Source organism: Hibiscus syriacus, unplaced genomic scaffold (assembly GCF_006381635.1).
Source record: "Hibiscus syriacus cultivar Baekdansim isolate YM2019G1 unplaced genomic scaffold, ASM638163v2 tig00110209_pilon, whole genome shotgun sequence".
NCBI classification, from domain to species: Eukaryota; Viridiplantae; Streptophyta; class Magnoliopsida; order Malvales; family Malvaceae; genus Hibiscus; species Hibiscus syriacus.
This window is the reverse complement of record NW_024062628.1, coordinates 542100-564912: the sequence shown is the minus strand read 5'-3', so window position 1 is coordinate 564912 and position 22813 is coordinate 542100. Positions and strand designations below refer to the sequence as shown.

Below are 22813 nucleotides of genomic sequence, written 5' to 3'. Positions count from 1 at the left end.
ATTGAGAATAAAACGTGAACACAATCCAGGAAGAAAATGGAAGGAAAACCAAAACTGATGTTTCTGAAATTAAATCCCCCTTTAGTTAGATATTTCAACAACTCTCCCTATCTGGTATGATTCAGCAACAATTCATGCCAAAGTATAATGAAGGCGAGAATTATTGCGAATATCATCAAGAAAGGGGAGATGGAATTCAATTATGCCCTGAATTTAGGGATTTGGTGCAAAAACTGATGAATAACAAAGAGATAGAGTTCTTTGAAGAAGAACTAGGAAAAAAAGAAGATGACATTTGCGCATCAGAAGATTCTAAACTATTGGGTTATGGGGTCCAGCGATCACCCTTAGGGATTCTTTCGTGTATGGGTACGATATCAGTGCGTGACTACCCAACCTACCGAGGCCCATGTGTGCCTTGCGAAGCCCCTAGGCCCGCCCGCAGCACGCTATAGATACAGGGCTCTGCAATACTGTGGTGAACTGTGGGGGGTTCCCCACAAGAATCCACCTTGGCTTGGGGGAACCCAGTGATCACCTACTACAAAGATATGAAGTTAAAATGGCCCACCTACTTATCACCAATTGGTTTTAAGAAGGAATGGTGATCATTTGCTTCAGAACTCTGTGGTTAAGCGTGCTTGGACTAGGGAAATCCAAGGATGGGTGACCCACTGGGAAGTTGTTCAGAAATGAATGACTCGATCCTAACAACTGGTATTAGAGTATGTTGCAGGTTCGAATCCCCCAGGTGTCGCTGGAGGGTGATTGTTAGGTTATGGGGTCCAACAATCACCCTTAGGGATTCTATCGTGTATGGGCATGATATCGGTGAGTGACTACCCAACCTGTCGAGGCCCATGTGTGCCTTGCGAAGCCCTTAGGCCCGTCGGGGGTGCCCCACAAGAATCCACCTTGGCTTGGGGGAACCCAATGATCACTCACTACAAAGATATGAGGTTAAAATGGCCCACCTACTTATCACCAATTGATTTTAAGAATGAATGGTGAACATTCGCTTCAGAACTCTGTCGTTAAGCGTGCTTGGACTAGGGAAATCCAAGGATGGGTGACCAATTGGGAAGTTGTTCAGAAATGAATGACACGATCCTAACATAAACCTAAACAGAGAACAAGTGATCCTGTGATCATCATTGTGAAATCATCTAAAGTAAATCTTGCACCATCAAAGCCGAAAGTAGTCATCACAACTCCTTTACCATATCCATATAAGGATACCCGCAGGGTACCTTGGAATTATACTACCAATGTTTCAATGGTAGGAGGATTTGTTTCTCTGGAAAAAGCATAAGAGAAAGTACAGAGCGTGGATTCAACATCTGAAGCAGTAAGTGAAGTCGGATTCTTTACAAGAAGTGGGAGATGTTATTCTCCCGAGACATCAATTACATCAAAACAGGCAAAGGCAAAAGGAAAAGCTACAGTGATACCTCAAAAGGTATTTGATGATGAATCCCCGCCAACAGTCAATGAGCCCGTAACAGAAAAGCAAGCACAAGAATTCTTGAAATTTCTGAAACATAGTGAATATAGTGTGGTTGAACAACTACATAAACAGCAAGCGCAAATTTCAATTCTTGATCTGTTGATGAATTCAGAAGTACACAGAAATGCTTTGATAAAAATTCTTAATCAAATATTTATCCCTAAAGATATATCTCTCAACAAGCTTGACAGGATTGTGCGGCACATAGCCGCTGATAATTACATCAAGTTCACTGATGATGAAATACCGGAAGGTGGAATGGGATCAGTGAAAGCTTTGAATATTACAACACATTGTCATGGCCATGTGTTACCAGGAGTACTAATTTATAATGGATCTGCTCTTAACTTAATGCCTTTGGTTACATCACAAAGGATGCCAGTAGATAAATCGCACATGAAGAGTTATCAGAATATAGTGTGAGCTTTTGATGGCACTCAAAAACAGGTGCTTGGAAAAATGGAAATATCACTGCTGATCGGACCAGTCGTATACAATATTGACTTTATGGTAATGGATATCCACCCTACATATAATTGTTTATTAGGAAGGTCGTGGATTCATTCTGTAGGAGCTGTTCTTTCTTCATTGCATCAGAAATTGAAGTTCGTTGTTGACGGTCAACTGATATGTGTAAGAGCTGAGGAATAAATCATTGCCTCTATAATGAGTGATGCTCCGTATATCGAAACCAATGATGATGCTCTCGAGTGCTTTTTCCGAGCTTTGGAATTTGTCAATGCAACTTTTATTGCTGAGGGGAAGCAAAATTCCACATCCCAGATTGTCCGATTGCACCAAAATGATTATACGACATACTTTAGGCATTGGAGCTAAAACTGGGAAAGGTTTGGGAAAGAATCTTCAAAGAAGTTCAAGTCCGGTAAATATGAAGATGAAAAAATATCGTTTTGGGCTTGGATTTAAGCCCAACTTTCAACAAAGAGATGAAGAGAATAGGTGAGGATAGAAGGGCCAGATTGAAAGGAGAAGAAATTATGTGGGAATGCATGTCTTTCCCTCATCTAAAGTTTACTTTCAAATCTGGAGGAATGGTTAATGTAGAACAACAGCTTATTGATGCTCTTAAAGAAGAAAAGTTAACAAAAGATCAAAGCATGGTTGAAAAAGCTATGGGAGGATTATTTACATGATTACAAATGACCACAAGACTGGCAAATACTTGACTGGAATTCGCCCTTGTCTTCCTGGTGAAACACTCAACAATTGGACTGCTAAATATCTCCCTGTAGTTTTTAGTATTAACACAGAGTAATACACAGAAGCAATCTTTATGTTTTAGCCCAAGAATATAAAACAATTTTGTTATCTTGTAAGGGCAGTTGTTAAGTTCACTTAATATCAAATATAAGAAGTTTTCTTAAAATTCTCAAATGACAATCATTCTTTATACTTTACATTTTTACATTCATTATTTCTCATTCTTTATACTTATTTCATAAATTTACTATATCTTTTCTGAAATATGTCCGACTTAAATTTGCAGGTGTCACAATGTTAATAGCATGATTATTCCTAAATTTAATCATGAGATAAATTTAGAGCAGCCCATATGTCTGGAAGAAATCAATGAGTGTGATGATGAAGTAGAATGTGATGTTCCTACTGAATTGTTAAGACTAGTAGAAAAAGAAGACAAACAAATTTTACCTTACAAAGAAGAAATTGAGATTGTAAATCTGGGAACCGATGAAGAAATGAAAGAAGTGAAAATTGGTACTACTTTGTCAGCCCAGATAAAACGAGAATTAATATATCTCCTCCAAGAGTTCAAAGATATATTCGCCCGGTCTTATCAAGATATGTCTGGTTTGAGTACAAATATAGTGGTGTACAAACTTCCAATCAGTCCATCATATAAACCTATTCAACAAAAGATCAAGCGAATGAGGCCAGAAATGTTATTGCAGATCAAAGAAGAAGTGATGAAGCAGATTAATACAGGTTTCCTACAGGCAGCCAAATACCTAGAATGGGTAGCCAACATAGTTCCAGTACCAAAGAAGAATGGGAAAGTTCAAATGTGTGTGGATTACGGGGATCTTAATAAAGCTAGTCCGAAAGATAGCTTTCCATTACCTCACATAGACACATTGGTGGACAATATTGCAGGACATGCATGGTTTTCCTTCATGGATGGCTTTTCAGGGTATAATCAGATAAAAATGAATCCTGAGGACATGGAAAAACAATATTTGTAACCATGTGGGGCACTTTATGTTACAAAGTAATGCCATTTGGATTGAAAAATGCAGGGGCAACGTATCAGAGAGTAATGGTAACTCTGTTTCATGACATGATGCATAAAGAGATTAAAGTATATGTGGATAACATGATTTCCAAATCCCGAACCGAAGAAGAACATATTCAAAATCTAAGAAAGCTTTTCCAAAGATTGAGAAAGTATCAATTAAAGCTCAACCCTGATAAATGTACTTTGGGGGTGATACCAGGGAAGCTTTTGGGATTTGTAGTCAGCCAAAAAGGAATCGAGATTGATCCAGATAAAGTAAAATCAATTAAAGATCTTCCGCCACCCAATACAAAGAAAGAAGTTCGAGGCTTTTTGGGAAGATTAAATTATATATCTCGGTTCATTTCTCAATTAACTGACAAATGTGATCCAGTGTTCAAGTTACTCCGAAAGAACAATCATGAAGTCTGGAATGATGAATGTCAAGAAACTTTGGATATTATTAAGAAATATTTATCCAATGCCCCTATTTTAGTATCACCAGTACCTGATAGACCGTTAATTCTCTACTTGATAGTCTTTGAAAATTCGATGGGATATGTACTGGGACAACATGATGAATCTGGAAGAAAAGAGAAAGCCATTTATTATCTGAGTAAGAAATTTACTGATTGTGAAATTCGATACCCAACAATACAAAAATTATGTTGTGCCTTAGTGTGGGTTACTCGAAGGCTCAAACAATACATGTTATATCATACCACTTGGCTGATATCTAGACTTGATCATTTAAAGTTCTTAATGGAATCACCAGCTTTGACAGGCAAAATGGCTAGATGGCATATGTTATTATCCGAGTTTGATATTGTATATGTCAACCAAAAAACGATAAAATGAAGTGTCATAGCTGATTTTCTGGCCAGTCGTGTATCTGATGATTATCAGTCTCTGAGTTTTAACTTTCCAAATGAAGATTTGTTGTGCATATCCATGAGCGAAGAAGTTAGAACAAATGATGAATCTTGGAAGCTTTATTTTGATGGAGCATCCAATGTCTTGGGAAGAGGAATTGGGGCAGTGTTAATTTCTCCAGAAAATATCTATTATCTTTTCACAAGCATACTGGAGTTCTTTTTCACCAATAACATGGCGGAATATGAAGCTTGTGTCATGGGATTGAAGGCAGCCATAGAAAGAAAAATTAAATTTCTCAAGATATACGGAGATTCATCATTAGTGGTGTATCAATTACGATGAGAATGGGAAACAAAAGATCCCAAATTGCTGGAATACCGAAATTTTACCCTCGAATTAGTGAAAGAATTTGACATAGTCACCTTCAATTATCTCCCTCGAGAGGAAAATCAAATGGCATATGCTTTGGCTACATTAGCTGTTATATATCCACAAAATGCATCTGAGATTAATAAAAGAACATTGAGAAGAATGGCTGCTGGATACTTTCTTGATGGCGAGACTTTGTATAGAAGAAGCAATGATCAAATGCTATTGAGATGTGTCAATAATAGTGAAGTCAGAAGCATCATTGAAGAAGTACATAGTGGGATATGTGGACTATCCACAAAATGCATCTGAGATTAATAAAAGAACATTGAGAAGAATGGCTGCTGGATACTTTCTTGATGGCGAGACTTTGTATAGAAGAAGCAATGATCAAATGCTATTGAGATGTGTCAATAATAGTGAAGTCAGAAGCATCATTGAAGAAGTACATAGTGGGATATGTGGAACACGTGCAAATGGTCTTTCCATGGCTAGAAAAATAATGAGATATGGATATTATTGGGCTACCATGCACACATATTGCATTGATTTTACAAGAAGATGTCATAAATGCCAGGTATATACAGATAACATTCATGCACCTCCATCGCCTTTACATGTAATGATTGCACCTTGGCCATTTTCTATGTGGGGAATAGACGTCATTGGGGCAATCACACCAAAAGCATCAAATGGCATTGTTTTATCCTAGTGGCAATTGACTATTTTACCAAGTGGGTTAAAGCTGCTTCATATGTCAATATTAAGAGATCCACAGTTTACAAATTTATAAAGAAAGAAATAATCTGCCGGTATGGGCTACCAGAGAGAATCATTACATATAATGCTATGAACTTGAACAACAAAATGATGACTGAACTTTGTGCACAGTTTAAAATCAAGCATGCAAACTCAGTGGCGTACCGTCCAAAGATGAATGGAGCAGTTGAAACAGCAAATAAGAACATCAAGAGAATCATTACAAAGACTACTGAAACTTACAAAGATTGGCACGAGAAATTACATTTTGCTTTATATGCATATCGAACTACTGTGCGAACATCTACTGGGGCAACACCTTTTTCTTTAATTTATGGGATGGAAGCAGTCTTACCGATTGAAGTTGAGATCCCATCACTTCGAATCTTGAGAGAGGTAAAATTAGATGAGTCTAAATGGATACAAGCTCATTTGATCAATTGAACCTTATTGAGGAGAATAGATTGAAAGCTATTTGCCATGGACATATGTATCAGAAATGGATGATGAAGTCTCATGACAAGAGAGTATATCCAAGAGAATTCCAAGAGGGTGGTCTAGTGCTGAAAACGATCTTGCCTATACATAAAGATTTCCGTGGGAAATGGATGCCTAATTGGGAAGGGCCATATGTTGTAAAAAAGGCCTTTTCCGGAGGAGCGTTGATTTTGGCAGAAATAGATGGAAAAGTTTTGAGAAACCTAATAAACTCAGATTCTGTCAAGAAATATTATGCTTGAAGAAGAAAAAAAATGAAAATGATGAAAAAATATATGTAGAAAATGAGGGTCAAGATGAAAACTCGCAAAGGGCGTCTTGCAACCAAAGGAAGGATTTGAGTTGAAAACCTGAAAGGGCTGCTCAAATGTATGTTGATATTAGGCATCTGGCAATTAAACCCTCTTAAGAGCTTGATATTTTGGAAGGAACTTTATATCTACAAGCATTCTGGCAACGTTTGAGATCTTCCAGACATAAGCTTACCTCAGTGCTCTAAATTATATCAAGTTGATTAGTTAGAAATACTTATGCTAATAATTTGTTGAGTCATTTGAATTTTTATCATTCTCATGTTTGCCATGACTTTGAATACATTTGAATATATTTTTTATTCCAAGATTTTCTTTTTGAAATTCAATTTCTTTTGCTCGAAATTTAATTTATTTATTTTCACATAAACATCCTGTAAATGGATTAACATAATCTTGAAACAAACAAAATATTTCTGGTTATCACTTTATGTTAATACTTTTAAGTACATGGAATCCAAAATAAGTCTTATCAATGTTTGCTATCACTGTTGAAAAATAAACAAATTATTACCATCATAGAGTCATTTGGAAGTAGAATAAGAGGAAATATGTTCTCAATTGGCAGATTATAAATATAGCCCCTTTTCCGTGCAGCAGCACAAAAATACTTCGAATCTATAAATTCTGGCTCTACATCATATAAGTACCGTGACATTTCGGTCCAAACACCAACTGGAGCAAGTGCCACGTTCTCGTAGTAGAAATAAGGAGGCCCAATAGCATCTTCTGGAAGTGTTCTTTGAGTTATCAGATCTGGTTTGGTAGGAACCCTAAAACTAATAATTAGATTTATAAGATTAACTGCATGATCGTCTTCATTAAGAAGCTTCTTTTCAAACTTCCTCTGCTTCTTCCTTTTCAACAAATCATAACCTAAGTTTCGTCTTTTCTTGTAATTGTGGTTATTGCATAATGGCTTCCTATATTCTATCGAAAGAAGTGCATCAGCAGCCTTAGCCATTTGAGCAGCACATATAAATTTTGTCAACTCTACAATTGATGAATTCAGACCACATCTCTCTATGGATATTGAAGCCTCAACCTCTGAGTATCCCATTTTCATCAAGTATAACAGTTTATTCTCCTCATCAAAATCAAAATTCAGGATTTCCTCGGTATCATAAGAACTATCAATATCTGTGAAATCATCTTGAAAAATCACTTAATAATCAAATGAGTAGTTATCAGAATCAACATGTTGCATGAGTGCGAACTTTTCAAGAGCCTATACCATTGAGTTTTGTTCTCAAGTGGTTTTGTGACATCATACAAAAATTCAGGCATATCTACGTCTACACTCTCCAAAGATGATAGATTCTCTGTTCAAAGAAGAAAGATTTATTGGATTTTAACACAATTGAAGAAATACCGAGTTCACCACTTTGAAATCAAATAAAGATGAACTTAACATTCATGCATCATATTTAGACATTTGCAAAATAAGGGCATTTTCATTCATTTTATCCATGTTAAATATTTGACAGGAATTTTAAAGATTTTAGCAAAGATTCAAATCCATCACTCAATGGATCAACATTTCTGGAAGAGTTTATAATGAGAAGAACTCATTTGAAGAAGGAAGAAGAAGTTCATAATGAGAAGAACTTGTTTAACCTTTTTCTCGAATTCATCACTTGATGGATCATCATTGCCAGGTAGAGTTCATAATGAGAAGAACTCACCTGAAGAAGGAAGAAGAAATTCATAATGAGAAGAATTTGTTCAAACCTTTTGTTTGAATTCATCACTCGATGGATCAACTTTTCCAAAGAAAGTTCATAATGAGAAGAACTTATCTGAAGAGGAAGAAGAAAATCATAATGAGAAGAACTTGTTCAACCTTTGTTTGATTCTATCACAGAAGGAGATAGATCAGCATCAATATTTCCAGAAGTGTTCATAATTAGAAGAACTCATCTGAAGAATGAAAAGAAGTTCATAATGAGAAGAACTTGTTCAATCTTGCCTTTAATTCATCACATATTGAAGTTAAATCAACAATGCCTCTTTTGAAGATCAGCATTTCCAGAAGGAGTTCATAATGAGAAGAATTCATATGAAAAAGAAGAAGAAGTTCATAATGAGAAGAACGTGTTCAACCTTTTGTTGAATTACATCACAGAAAAAGATAGATTATCATCCCCAGTGGAAAAATGGAAGAGTTCATAATAAGAAGAACTTGTTCAACATTTCTATCTTAATCAAGAGAAGTCAACTGAACAAAAATTTATTGTCTTTTCATCTTTGCCCTATTCTTGTTAACACAAGAATGTACAAAGAGGGGCAGCTGTAGCACTAAATTTTTGCCCGTTTTATTTTTATTATTATAATTATTATTATTATTATATTTTTATTATTAATAATAAATATTATTATTACATATTACAGGTCCAAAATCAGAGCCCATTTACAACATAGGCCCGATCCAACCCTGCCAGGCCCAACTACAACCGGCCTAACCAAACCCTAAAATCATATTAGGGTTTCCCTCTACTCCCAGCCGCCATTGCTTGTTGCCGTTGGATCTAATCTTGATCCAACGGTCCCAGATGCACCAGCTTGAAACCCTAGGGTATCATAACCCTAGGGCCACACTGCCGCCGTTGCTTTTGTCGCCAATCCACTCTGTTTCAGCCGTTGCCACGTTCAAACCAAGGGCTCTAGAGAGGTCAACTCCAGTCGTCCACGTCGCAACTATGGGGTGAGTCACACATAGTTCGATGTCTCACCGAAAACTGCTCTATTACCCGGTTCGAAGACATCGTCGGTGGTGGCTATAAAAGCCACCGAGCCCTGCCAACAGAAAGGGGAGGAAGAATCCGAGGGTACAACAACACGAACCAAAAACCAGCAAATATAACCACACAACAGCAACAGAGACCAAAAATCGAGAGAAAACAAAGTGAGAACGAGGGACTTACCAACAAAGAAAGCCCAATCGTCGCTGGAGACGTTGTTTCAACCGAGGTAAAAACTTCGGTTTTCCTAGATCTACAGAAATTTAAGGGGATATAGGGAAAACAGAGGCTGTATTGGGCCTTAGGAGGTCAAAACCTATATTCTAGTGTAATTTGGGAGTTTCGGCCACCATAAGTGGTGGCCGACGATAGTGGTCGGTGCCGGATCCCGACTGCCGACCGGTGGTCTCTCTCTCGATTTTAGAGAGAGGCGAGAGAGAAATCTCAGTTTTAGAGGGAGAAGAAAAAAAAGAGGAAAATGAGATGGTGGCCCGAATGGCCGGTTATAACATGGTATATATACCATCTCTTAAATGACGTCGTTTAAGGGAGGGATTTTGTGTAATTTCACGCATGGCTAAACTATTCCCGCAGCCACTGTAACTTTAAAAACTTGCAATTTGATCCTTATAGCATGTTTTAATTTATTATAATTTGGTATTCAAATTTTAATTTATTATAATTTAGTCCTTTATATAAAATATATATATTTTAGGCAAATAACCGATTTAGCCCTCATAATTTTATTAATTAATATTTTAACCCCGAATAACATGTTTTAATTTCTTTTAATTTGATGTACAAATTTGATATAATTTTATTTTATTCACTAAATTAATAAATGGGTAAAATATCATGTTTAGCCATTGTAATTTTAAATAATTAATTACTAATTAGATATTTAATTTTAATATATTCTAATTTTGTCATTAATTTTAATATCTTCATTTATTTTTAATTATAAACTTTATTTCTTTTTATATTTTAAATATATAGTTTTAATTTCATTTTAGTCACTATTTAGTTATATTTCAATTTTATATGTTTATTTTCAATATATTTAAATTATTATTATTATCAATATATATATATAATAAATAATTTTTTTATTTTATTTTTTTTCTATTAAAATCCTATTTATAAATTTAAAAATGACTTTTAAGAAAAATAATCATATTTTAAATATATATTTACTTTTCAATATTAAGAAAGGGCAGTCTTAAAGCAACTAGATGTCCATTTTCTGATATTTTTAAATAAATAAATATCTTATTTTTCATAAATTATATATATTAATCTATTTTTTTAATTATTTTTAGATAAATGTTTTAATATTTATTTATTTTTTAATATTAAGAAATGAGCTGTCTTAAAGCACCTAGAAGCCATTTTCTGATATTTCTAAATAAATAAATATCTATATATATATATATATATATATATATATATATATATATATATAGATTTCTTAAATTATAGTAATAAATTTGAAATAACAGTATTATAAATTAAATATATCTTCGAATTTTTAAATTTCTAATAATAGAGACAATTTATAATTAATGAATACCAATTTTGGGCGTTATAGGGGTGCTAATCCTTCCCTAAACGTAATCGACCACGAATCCCTTCTTTATAAAATATTTTTTGGTTATACACAGATCAGTTTATATTTTAAATTATGTTTTCTTGAAAACTATTTTAAAAGATTGTTTTTAGGTATTTGACCTACCTAACCCAAAAAAGTCAATGATGACTACCAAAATATTTTATTTTAAATCAAAATCATTTATTTATTCATTTTAATTTTCCCACCAAGTAAAATTTCGTGCCCGGACGAAAATTGGTTACCACAAAATATATTATATAACAATGTTAATCTAAGGGACAAAATTTGGTGTCTTAACTTCCTTCTCCTTGTAAGGTTTGATTTGAAGAGGTTGCTTCCAAAATCGACTATGATGTATTTGCTTGCTTTATCATTATACTTTGAAATAAGTGGAATAGACGAAACAAATGGTGCCATGACAACATAAACCAGACGACGAAGTGATCAATGTCACATGGACCCTCGAAATTGAGCTTAAGGTAGCTATCCAAAACTCTCAAATTCGGGTTCTCAACTAGGAATCGTCAAGAAAATGGACAAAACCGATTATATGGGAGCTCAAGATTAATGTCAACGGGACATTTATCCCACATTCCATGGAAGCTTCTGTCGGAGTAATTGCTTGTGATCATCATGGCCTTGTTATTAAAGGTGTTGCACAAAAGCTTGATGGTGTCCATTCTGTCGCATCTACAGAGGCTACAACTTTCATTCAATCCGCTGTAATTTATGGATGAATCGAAATATATCGAACAATTTCTATCCTTTATACGATTGGCATTTAAATGAAATTCACACCTTACAAAAATAGAACTGATAAAATTTTCCGTTCAGCCCCGCAAAAAAAAGTATTGAGAAAAGAAAGCCTAAAGGCTCGAAAAAAGGATGGGATTCCATTTCCATTCGCGCCAATTTATCAACATATATTTCAAGCTTTCGCCCCACTCTTTCTTTCTATCCGAGGCGATTCTGTTTACTTCTTCCTCAATTCCTTGGAATTGAATGCTAAAGCCTCGCCCATCCCATCTCCTTTGCTATACTTGTCTTTCTCGCTCTCTCAACCTTGTCATTCCTCCATCTTCTTCTTCATTTTCTCCCTCTTCTAAGTGCCATTTCTTTCGCTCCAAACCCCTCTCTCTTTCCTCTTTAAACCCTTACTCCAATATGTCTTCTCGCCCCTCCGCCTTCGATGCTCTCATGTCCAATGCTCGCCGTTTAGCTGGCGAAAAGAGTCCTCACTCCTCTTCGCCCACCAAGAAACGCAAATCCAAAACCATCGACTCAACTGAAGTCAAACCCGACCCAGAAGTCCCCAGTGGTGGAATTCAAAAACCCAATTTAGATGAGACGAAGAAACCCCCGGATTTGAAGAAGATGAAACCGGGGAGTGCCTCGGAGAGAAATGTGGAGTTGAAAGGGAAAATTGCGCTATTGAAGAAGAAGCCGGCGGATTTTGATCCAAAAATGGTGGTGTGTTGGGAGAAAGGAGAGAGGGTTCCGTTTTTGTTTCTGAGCCTGGCGTTTGATTTGATATCGAATGAGACGGGTCGGATTGTGATAACTGATATTGTTTGTAATATGTTGAGGACTGTTATTGATACCACACCGGATGATTTGGTGGCGACGGTTTACCTGGCAGCAAATAAGGTTGCTCCGGCGCATGAGGGGATAGAGCTGGGAATTGGAGATGCCTCCATTATCAAGGCCCTGGCTGAGGCCTGTGGAAGGACTGAATCACAGATCAAGAGTCAGTACAAGGTATAATGTTACGCTTCTCTTTATTTTGGGGCTTGATTAGAGCTTGCTAACACATTATCTTGCCATTTAGTTACGTTGATTTACTTTTGACAGGAAAGAGGAGACCTGGGCCTTGTTGCACAAGCTAGTCGTTCATCCCAATCGATGATGCGCAGGCCTGATTCATTAACTGTTGTCAAAGTGTTTGACACCTTTCGGCTAATTGCTAAGGTTCACCATTTTCTTTCTCAAATTGAATTACTTTAATAGAGGGATGCATTTGGTTCTAATGAACTGCACCTGAGTCTTTGATCTTGACATCCATGGCTGAAATGGCTGTTTAGTTGCCTTGCATTACATGAATGCTGCACGTGCCCATCTTCTTTGAATGCGGACTCATTTTGATGTAACCATGGATATTTTACACCGTTTGTGTTGTGATGCACATCTTTTTTAATATTTCTAAACCCAATGTTTCATTTTAAATTGTAGCATTAATATGTCATTGTTTTATGTAATATAGTGCACAACATCGTTTTTATATATGGGTAGAACATCTGAACTCTGCTAGGCTTCATTCTATGATGGAAATGAAATTGTTGAGTTTTCTGTCTAAATTCTTCAGCCTCTCGTCTCATTCTCTGCTTAATCTACTGTTCTCTTCTTAATTTCTGTTAGTCCTTAGTTTTATCTTGCATCATACTGACATAAATTGATCACTTGGTATACACCCTACATGCATTAGTAGGTGAACTGTTTCCGATATTACTATTGCTTTTGCAATTATAATTCTCGGGACCTTCTGCAGTACAGCCTTGCCCAATATGTGTGGAAGAGAATGCATTAATTATTGGTTCTTGTTTGTGTATATTTATACATTTAATGTTATGGATTTCCCCAATTTTGGTCTGCTTATACAGGAATCTGGAAAGGACAGTCAGGAAAAGAAAAAGAATCGTATCAAGGCACTTCTTGTTGCTGCAACTGACTGTGAACCTCTGTTCTTGATTCGTCTACTTCAGGTTGTAACTAGGAAATAAATTTAGTACTACTTTAAATTTGTTCCTTGATTGTAAGATTTCTCAGGTTCTTCATGCAGATAAAGTTGCGGATTGGGTTTTCAGATCAGACTCTGTTAGCTGCGCTAGGACAGGCTGCAGTATATAATGAACAACATTCTAAACCACCTCCAAACATTCAGTCTCCATTTGAGGAGGTAACTAAATTTTATTGATGTGGAAATTAAACATATTTTTTCTTGAATCATCAATCTACTCTATCAGCTCAACGTGTCATGCATTTTGTAGTTCATTCGTATGAATTACATTATAAGATTCCACAAACACATTAAGAGCATGAGGCTGAGATGTACATGAAATGATGTGTCATCAAATTTAGAGATTATGAAAACTTTTTGAAACCTAAAATGGACTGGCTTGTAGTTTTCTATTTATTTCATCAGTGTTCTTGGGATGTAGGTTAGAGATGACATCTGATTTAAATCTTTGTAGACTGATAATGGTGAAGTGGCAAATGGAATTGGCTGGTGAAAGATATCGGCATCTATCAAGGCCTGCACGTGGTTGAAATTTTGAAAAATGGGTTTTCATTGCTCTGGAGTTGTACTTTTTATCTTAATTTGCTGCTTGCTACCTTTTCTTTTGTATAGCTGTGTGTTGAGTATTCACCTTTAGCTCTTCCATATTGATCCTTAGTAATGCACTGCTATTTATCTTTGATGGCTCTCATGCAGGCTGCCAAAATTGTCAAACAAGTTTTTTCTATCCTCCCAGTATATGATAAAATAGTCCCTGCACTTTTGACTGGCGGTATATGGGATCTTCGAACGACTTGTAGCTTTACACCGGGTGTCCCAATTGGACCTATGCTAGCAAAACCTACCAAAGGTGTTGCTGAAATTGTAAATAAATTCCAGGATACTGACTTTGTATGTGAATATAAATATGATGGAGAACGTGCACAGGTAATAGAATTTAAATTGCTACTTCTTGTTTCTGTTAGTATACATCATGTGGAGAGAAAATATCTAAGTGCCTTTTGTAGATTCACTACATGGAGAATGGTTCAGTTGAGATATATAGTCGAAATGCTGAGAGGAACACAGGAAAGTTTCCTGATGTTGTTTCTGCAATTTCTAGGTAGACCTCTATTATTATTGCGACTTGTTCTGCTGATGTGTGCTATTTATTTCTTGTTTGTTGATTAAAGGTTCTTTGTCTCCCCTTTACCAAACAAAGCATACTGGTTAAAACTTATCTTCTGAGAGATTCCTTACAACGTATGGTTAAAAAAGTTTCTAATTAATTGAAACTCAGCTATTGCCACTTCATATTATAATACCTACTATTTAAGTTAGTTGCTTCATATGATATTTTGGTTTGACTGTCCAAAATATATTGGTACTAAAAAAATTGTAGTGATGGTCGTAAGTTACAGGTATCTTTTCCTGCTATTGTTAAGGTGGTATCTCTACTAATGTAAGTCTAGGATGGCAAAAGTTGTAGTAATGGCCATATTACTTCTCTTTGTGAAAAAATATGACTTGCTAGAATTATTTAGAGAAAAACCTAATGAGAACTTCTTGACTGGCATTGACTTTTACGTGAAAATTAGATACTGGCATTAGATGTTACTAATCCTAATAAGAAGCTTGACAATAGAGATAAGCATTCATTTATTATACAGTTACAGTATCTTAAATTGGTGATTGCAAACTATTGTAGCATGCTACTGCTACTGCAATGTTGGTTTAGTTACTAAAATTTTCTTTCTTGTGTAGATTCAAGAAGTCCTCCGTAAAATCATTTGCTTTGGATTGTGAGCTTGTTGCTTATGATCAAGTTCAAAAGAAAATTTTACCCTTTCAGGTAACTTGTTACATACTTTTCTTTAGAACTTATTGCGCAATGCTGGTTTTGCTGGTTCTATTTTGTGTACAAATTCATTTGTCTCCGTAATACTATACTATGTATTAGTTGTTGATCCTTCAACAATCAGAACACATCTTACTATCTAGCATTTCAGTATTAACATATTTCCAAAATGTTTGCATTAGTTTTGTATGGTAAAATTGGCCATATTTTGTCGCTGTTAACCGTTGATTAATTCTTTTTGGATGTTATGGAAGACGTTTACTGGAAATACTCTGAATCCAGGGTTTCTAAAGGTGATATTGGTGACAGCCTGTTTTTTGATATGCAGATCCTTAGTACACGAGCACGAAAAAATGTGGTAGAGAGTGAAATCAAAGTTGACGTGTGCATATTTGCTTTTGACATCTTATATCTTAATGGGCAATCACTTCTTCATGAACAGCTTAAAGTTCGGAGAGAGGTATGGGTTAGGCTACAACACATTTGGTAATAAAATTATTTTTGCCAGGATTTATGAAGTGATTCTATCGCTACAACAATGTATATCCTTGGTAAACTGCTTATATCACCATTTTTATCTCAAATGTTAAAATTTCAATTGTATTAGTATTAGCAAGAATTCACTATGAAGATTTGTGTTATGCGACAAGGAGACTGTGGCCTGCATGGCTAAGTAACTGATTGGGAGTGTTACTTGTTTTTCTCGTGCGCTGCATATCATGTGCCCTATCCAATTCACCAGGGTTTTCTTCTATTTGCCCTTTGCAGAGGCTTTATGATTCATTTGATGAAGAAGCTGGATTTTTTCAGTTTGCAACAGCCTTAACATCAAATGATCTTGAGGAGATTCAAGCTTTCCTTAATTCTGCTGTTTCTTCAAGGTATTTGACTATTTGTTTAATTCTTCCAGAAACGTTTAGCTGGCAGCTGGAATCTGCCCAATAAGTATTGTAAAAGAAAGTCAGGGAAATAATATTATTTTTTCCATAAAGTACCTTGGGATTCTGTGATGCTAATCAGTCTTAGTTTTCAGTTGTGAGGGTTTAATTATCAAAACATTGGATAGAGATGCTACGTACGAGCCATCAAAGCGGTCACTCAACTGGCTAAAATTGAAGAAAGATTACATGGAAAGGTAAGGTGTTAGAAATGTTTCTTGGTGCAAATTACGATTAGGTATTATTTTGTGCATATGCAACTTTTGATGTTCCTCTGTTCCATGCAGTATCGGAGACACATTAGATCTCGTACCTATTGCTGCTTTCCATGGCCGTGGGAAACGGACTGGTAATCCTTTTTGTTTACGTATCTGATGACTGGTGCTCATATAGAGTTTAGCTTATGCTCTGATTGTTTCTGCGCCCATTTTAGTTTTTATGTGATTATTTCTTTAGTTGATGTCTCATTTGTGTTGACGGTACAATCATGTTTATCCTTAGGCGTCTATGGTGCCTTTCTCTTGGCATGTTACAATGACAGTAATGAAGAGTTCCAGAGTATCTGTAAAATTGGTTAGTGAAACTTGAATTGCAACTTTTCAACATATTGGTTGTCTTTCCAGCTGATGATCGCTGTCCCACCTTCCCTTTTCCTTCTCTCTTTGATGCTCAATAGGTACAGGATTTTCTGAAGCACAACTTGAAGAATGTTCTGCCAGTCTCCGCTCTAAAGTGATTCCTGAACCAAAGGTTTGCCTTCTGATATTATCTTCTGTTGTAAGAAAGGAAATTGTGAGCAAATCTAACTTTTGATAAGCATAAAAATTATGATTTTCTTATTGGTTACAGTCATACTATCGTTGCGAGATAAAGCCAGATGTTTGGTTTGAGGCTTCAGAGGTAAAACTGCACTTTGATTATTTTTGGGTGTTTGTGAATTTGTTAATTGCATGATCCATGATGTCTATGTACCTGTAATGGACAAAACTGTTTTTTTGTGGAAGGAGTATGCTTGCATGATGCATCAAATCAGGTAAGGAATGGTTTGGTCAATTGGTTGGGAGGTTGCTGCTTGCCACAGCTGTATTAGGATCACACTCAAGCCTATTCCATTTTATGGTTGGTGGGAAGTGTGCCTTTAGTCTCTAATATGATGGGGCAAAGCACCATTCCTATACATGTAATATTGTCGTAAACAGCCACAATGAATTCTCAGTTTTCTAGATCAGAGTGGTGAACTTTCTCAATTACAGTATTCTGTAGCATGGTGCATGCTTGCATTATTTGTTATCACATTTTTTGCTCCACGTTCTCCCTTCATCCTGGCTGCCTCTGTCCATGACCTGTTTGTAGAGTATGCTTTTTGTTCTTCAAGGATCCACGTATTGTAGGCGCTTGAAATAATTATAAACTGATTTCCCCAGGCTCCAGTAAATGCTTTTCTCATTGTGTACTTGCTTCAATTTTTTGAAATCTGGGTTTCTGAATATTCCTCAATAGATTATATAAGTAGTTTTTGTTTCCCATTCAAAAATTAAATGGTTTCTGCTGTATCAATTGAGATGATATTGTTATGTCCTACAAAAGTTCAAACATTTTTTAGACCCTAAATGGTTTAAGAATTGTGTTCCTATATTATTGTTGCAACTACCCTTCTAATCTCCCTTTTGCATTCAATAACTATGATTGTATAATTAGGCTATTACTATTCATTTCGGTGGTTCCTTTCTTCTTAAAATGTCTTTTTGAACTTCTAGCAGGTTTGGGAGGTAAAAGTTGCAGACTTGACCATTAGCCCTGTTCATTGTGCTGCTATTGGGATTGTGAATCCTGCTAAGGTGGGATAAAAGTTGTCACATGTTGGAAGTCTTTTAGTTTTGTTTATTCATTTTAATTTATTTCTCAATGTCCTATATGTATGATTTGATTGCTGAATTCTGGGGGTGGGTGACTTAGTTTGGATCCTGCAACTGTTGTTTTTATCAAACTTTTCTGTGTTAGTAGAAAATGAACTCATCTAATTCCTCATTATTCTTGGTAAAAGGGTATATCTCTCCGGTTTCCCCGTTTAGTTCGTGTTCGAGAAGATAAGACACCAGAGCAAGCTACATCATCAGAGCAGGTGAAGAAAAAATTGTCTGATAATTGGTTCATATGATTTATGGCGGAGCAACAACTTCACTTAATTCTCTTTTTGTTTAAGTACTTTTCCTGAATATTTGCAGGTGGCTGAGATGTATAATGCTCAAAAACACAATCAAACTAATAATGAAGACGATGGTGAGGATGATTGAGGAATTCTGATAAGCCTCAATATTTTTCCTACCCGGGTAGGTGAATTGCGATAATTTAATGTGTGAAGGGGACTGTTAGTCTCCAGTTTCTAAACCTTGCAGTGTAAATACAGATTTTCCTATTCTCGGTTGCAATCAAGAAAGTTTCTATTGCTGGATAGGCTAATTTCTTTGCCAATTTTCTGGAAAGCTAAAGGCTGCCGATTTTTCAATGCAATTTGCTGCCTATATTGAAAAATCAAGTTGGAATTGTCGTCAAGTAATGCTATTGATTTTTGTTTTATCATGTTCATTGTATTAGAGCCTTGGTCTTCTTCTAATCTGGGACTCTTAAGGGGAGATGTTTATCTGGGAACCTACTGGTTCTTCTAAGGTACATTATCTGAGGTGTTTTGGGTCTATCCAAGAATGGTTGCCTTGTTAGATGGGATTTATCGAAGTCGTTAGGCATCAGTCTTGACCTGAAACTAACAGGGTAGAAGTCTATATTATAAAATGTGAATTAGTAAAAAGAATTTTTAGTATATTTAATAACAAAATTTCAATAGTATAGGGCTAGAAGCATATGTCCCGCATTATTAAAACAAAAATTTCTCAATCTTATGGGATGGACGCCAACATTAACAAATATAGCAAATGATTTCCATCAAAATTTAAACTCGCTTCATGAAGGTATAAAAAATCATGCGTTTGCCGGGAGTCGAACCCGGGTCTATTGCTTGGAAGGCAATTATCCTAACCGTTGGACTACAAACGCTATTTGTTAGGGGGTCGTGAGATGATCAACATCAAGGGTTCATATATTAACAGCAGAGTCACAAGAAGATGTGATATTGTTAAAAACACTGAAATGAAGTCCATTGGATCCGATCTGTCTTCACATTATAACATATACTCTAATTTATTGGCCTCCTATCTGGATACACAGCCATATTAGTGCCATGCGTCAGTTTACGTGCATAATTAACATCATTAATAGTGTATAGATATGACCATATTTCTGTCATATGCCAGAGATTACGTGTATAACATCATTAATACTGTAAAAAGTTAGATTGAAAATTGAATTAGTTTGATTTTTAACTCAATTAATAGTCATAAAAGCGAAGGTTATGGTAAACTATGATCTCTCTGAAATGTGTACTATAACTATCAAAAAATAATAAAAAGTCTTTTTGATCGATTGATTCCATCCACCATTAGTTTTAACTTCGTCATCACTTCACCGGCTGATGAGCGATTCTATAAACCTCTTATTCCAACTCCATAATCTCTTGTTGATGGCAGTGGCAGGGAAAGAGAGGTCGATCAAAAGCAATTTTAAAATAAATAAATTATACTCCATCTAGTCATACGATACATGACATAACTATTGAGTCGAATTTCAAATTTAAGATATGGATTACAACAATATCTTCTAATGTAGTTAATGTAAAAAAAAAAGGAATAAAAATATTCAAGGAATGACTTTAAGTGTAAAATTGATGGAATTATAAAAAAAAAAAAGGATAAGGACAACATTGCTGATTTAGGTTTATTTCAAAAACATAATGACTCTTGAAGTGAAATGAAACTTTTAAGTCTGTATTGGTGTTATAAACAGAATCTCACATTTTGGATCGTACTTGGGCGACAAGTTGTCTCCTCAGAATTTTCCCAGAAGCCGACTTTGGGACACTGTTTATGAATGTCACCTTCCTTAACCTTTTGAAAGGTGCCACCTGCGTAGGACAAAAATAATCAAGGCCCTAGGCTTACTATTTCAGTAACAATAATCTATTAACAATCGGAAACATGAACTCAAAGGTATCAACTGTAAATCACCATTTCATTTGGATATCGTACCTGTTTAGCGATGAAATTTCCAACATCTTCTTCAGTTAGCCAACTGTTGGGTGAGCGAACGACGTATGCAACCGGGACCTCACCGGCTTCGTCATCGGGATATCTGTAGTGTGGCAAAATGTAACTCCGAATGATGTGTTTACAATCCCAGATTTAGATGATGCAAACAATCACAGGATTTTCGGGTATAACAACAGCATCCAATATTTCAGGGTGAGATAAAAGTAGCCCTTCAAGCTCTGATGGTGCAACCTGGTGAGTGTATTTATAAACCAAATGAAAAAGGCTATCTATTAATGTCATATAGAAGGATATTGATCTCATACTGAATGAACAAGTATAGATAGATTACTATGCATCAAATGAATCCATAGGATCTCATAATTGAACTAATGTTCCGAACTAAAGGAATGTTATGGTAAAACTTTGTTTGAAACAATATGGTTGAAAGCAATGTGTAACTTGAACAACATGATTGGCTGTGGATGTCGAAACCCACCACTTTCCATAAAGTATTTAATACTCGTGCCTGGATTATTTAATGCATAATGATAAAATTAGCCCTTAATATTTGATTAAATGATCACTTTGACCTCTATTTTTTTTTTGGAACATTTAAGCCTCTAACATTTCATTTTTTTGGGTCAAAATAACTCTTTTTAGATGAAAACTGTTAGTTGACTAACGATCTACTCATGTTGCTGACGTAGTATTTCCACGAGTGCTCAATTGATGAAGCAACACGTGTCACGTCACCTAAAGTGATAATACAACATGTGTTACGTCACTAATTAGGTACATGTGAAAATATCACGTCAGCAACCTATGACCTACGTTAATCGTTAGTCATCTAACGGTTTCGATCCAACAAAGGCTGTTTTGACAAAAAATTGAGAACTTGAGAGGCTAAAATGCTTTTAAAAAAAGAATGGAGACCAAAGTGATAATTTGAACAGATGTTGAGGGCTAATTTTGTCATTATACCATAATTTAACTGTTTGCAGAGTATATACAATTTTACGACATATCGACCTCTTAACTCATAAGAGATAAGGGTAGTTAAGAATTTTCCTGATTTGCATATGAGATGCATAGCTTGAAGTTATTGTTATAATATCAAAGATCTGGGTTAACAAACCAGCATAAACAGAGTTTAGTCTACTTGTGCATATCATCATTCAATTCAATACATCCAGGAATTTAGCAATTTAGTAGTCAGAAGATAACTAGTCGGATGTTGTTCATACCAAATAATCAATCTTGTTTTATTTCCTCGGGAAAGAACAAGCGAAGAACTTTACCTTGCATCATATTTGACCCTCGAACCCATATCTCCCCTAATTGATTTGGAGGAAGAGGCTCTGCATTTTGTGTACTAATTATCTGAGCTTCAATGCATGGAGCAAGCGATCCGGCTGAACCAGTATGCCGGACTTCTCCATCGATATAATCGCTCAAGTTTCGGTCATTCCATACCCCTGAAACCACAGGAAGTTGCATGACGAGAAGGAAACTCGTTTACTGCAACTTTTAGATGCATACAAAGGACCATATGAACTTGCAAATTACTTGAAAGCTAATGTACCTGCATAACAACAGCCTGAGGGAACTTCTTTGCGCACTCCTCCATCAACTCTTTGCCCAAAGGTGCAGCACCAGAACCAATCTCCTTCAACGAGGAAAGATCGAACTTTTTAACCACATTCTGCTTAGCCATAGCTAGCACAATGGGAGGCACAACCCACAAATTGGTTTCCCTATACTTCTCGGCGTTCCTAAAAAACGCCTCAAATTCCAACTTCACCGTTGACACCAAAGTGTTCCCCATCTGCAGCTGTCCGTACACGATGACAGCCAATCCAAACACGTGAAACATAGGCAAAATGCACAGGTAAACCCTGTGCTTATCCCCAGCAAGTTCTTGATCCTTTGTCACCATCAAAGACGATGCACAGAAATTCCGATGAGCCAGAATAACTCCCTTACTGACACCCGTCGTGCCCGAAGAGTAGAGAAGAACCGCCGTTGGTTAATTAGTTAATATCAATTGGGTTTATGGTTTTCCGGCATTCGTCTCCATTATCTTCTTCATCCATTTCCTTAATACCTATATTCCACGTTGCTTTCTGATGTCAAATCACATCGCAATGTAAATATAACAACAATGAATAATTCTCCACA

At 35.9% G+C, this 22813-nt stretch overlaps 2 protein-coding genes and 1 non-coding gene across 4 annotated transcripts; 1 reads left to right on the top strand and 2 right to left on the bottom strand.

The window, feature by feature from the left end:
- Positions 1-223: 223 nt before the first annotated feature.
- Positions 224-22658, bottom strand: LOC120113473 (4-coumarate--CoA ligase-like 7; the record flags this gene model as incomplete). Its single annotated transcript, XM_039134627.1, is given in 8 exon segments — positions 224-233; positions 2787-2797; positions 20389-20508; positions 20633-20735; positions 20817-20884; positions 21890-22065; positions 22068-22110; positions 22218-22658. Coding segments are annotated over 6 exon segments (945 nt in total), but the record flags the coding sequence as incomplete, so codon positions are not given.
- Positions 11895-21189, top strand: LOC120113512 (DNA ligase 1-like). 2 transcript variants are annotated; one of them, XM_039134655.1, is made up of 18 exons: positions 11895-12682; positions 12776-12892; positions 13582-13683; positions 13761-13877; positions 14415-14645; positions 14726-14820; positions 15462-15549; positions 15884-16015; positions 16324-16436; positions 16589-16690; positions 16781-16842; positions 16995-17066; positions 17170-17243; positions 17343-17393; positions 18254-18331; positions 18538-18615; positions 18719-18788; positions 21174-21189. In XM_039134655.1, exons 1-17 carry the CDS (start codon positions 11927-11929, stop codon positions 18785-18787), a joined length of 2337 nt encoding a protein of 778 aa, XP_038990586.1. In that variant the 5' UTR covers positions 11895-11926; the 3' UTR covers position 18788; positions 21174-21189. The 2 variants fall into 2 exon arrangements, with proteins under 2 accessions (XP_038990586.1, XP_038990585.1); XM_039134654.1 differs by lacking the exon at positions 21174-21189 and having other exon boundaries at positions 18719-19025.
- On the bottom strand, positions 19473-19544 carry TRNAG-UCC. Its single transcript has one exon. It is a non-coding gene; the product is annotated as a tRNA-Gly (tRNA).
- Positions 22659-22813: the final 155 nt, after the last annotated feature.

What these genes read in the sequence shown, in the direction of transcription:
- LOC120113512 (XM_039134655.1), top strand. Translation starts at nt 11,927, where the DNA reads ATGCTAAAGCCTCGCCCATCCCATCTCCTTTGCTATACTTGTCTTTCT. An exon ending in TTCAGTCTCCATTTGAGGAG is followed by an intron (nt 13,878 to 14,414) that starts GTAACTAAATTT and finishes GCTCTCATGCAG; the next exon opens with GCTGCCAAAATTGTCAAACA. An exon ending in TTTGGTTTGAGGCTTCAGAG is followed by an intron (nt 17,394 to 18,253) that starts GTAAAACTGCAC and finishes AACTTCTAGCAG; the next exon opens with GTTTGGGAGGTAAAAGTTGC.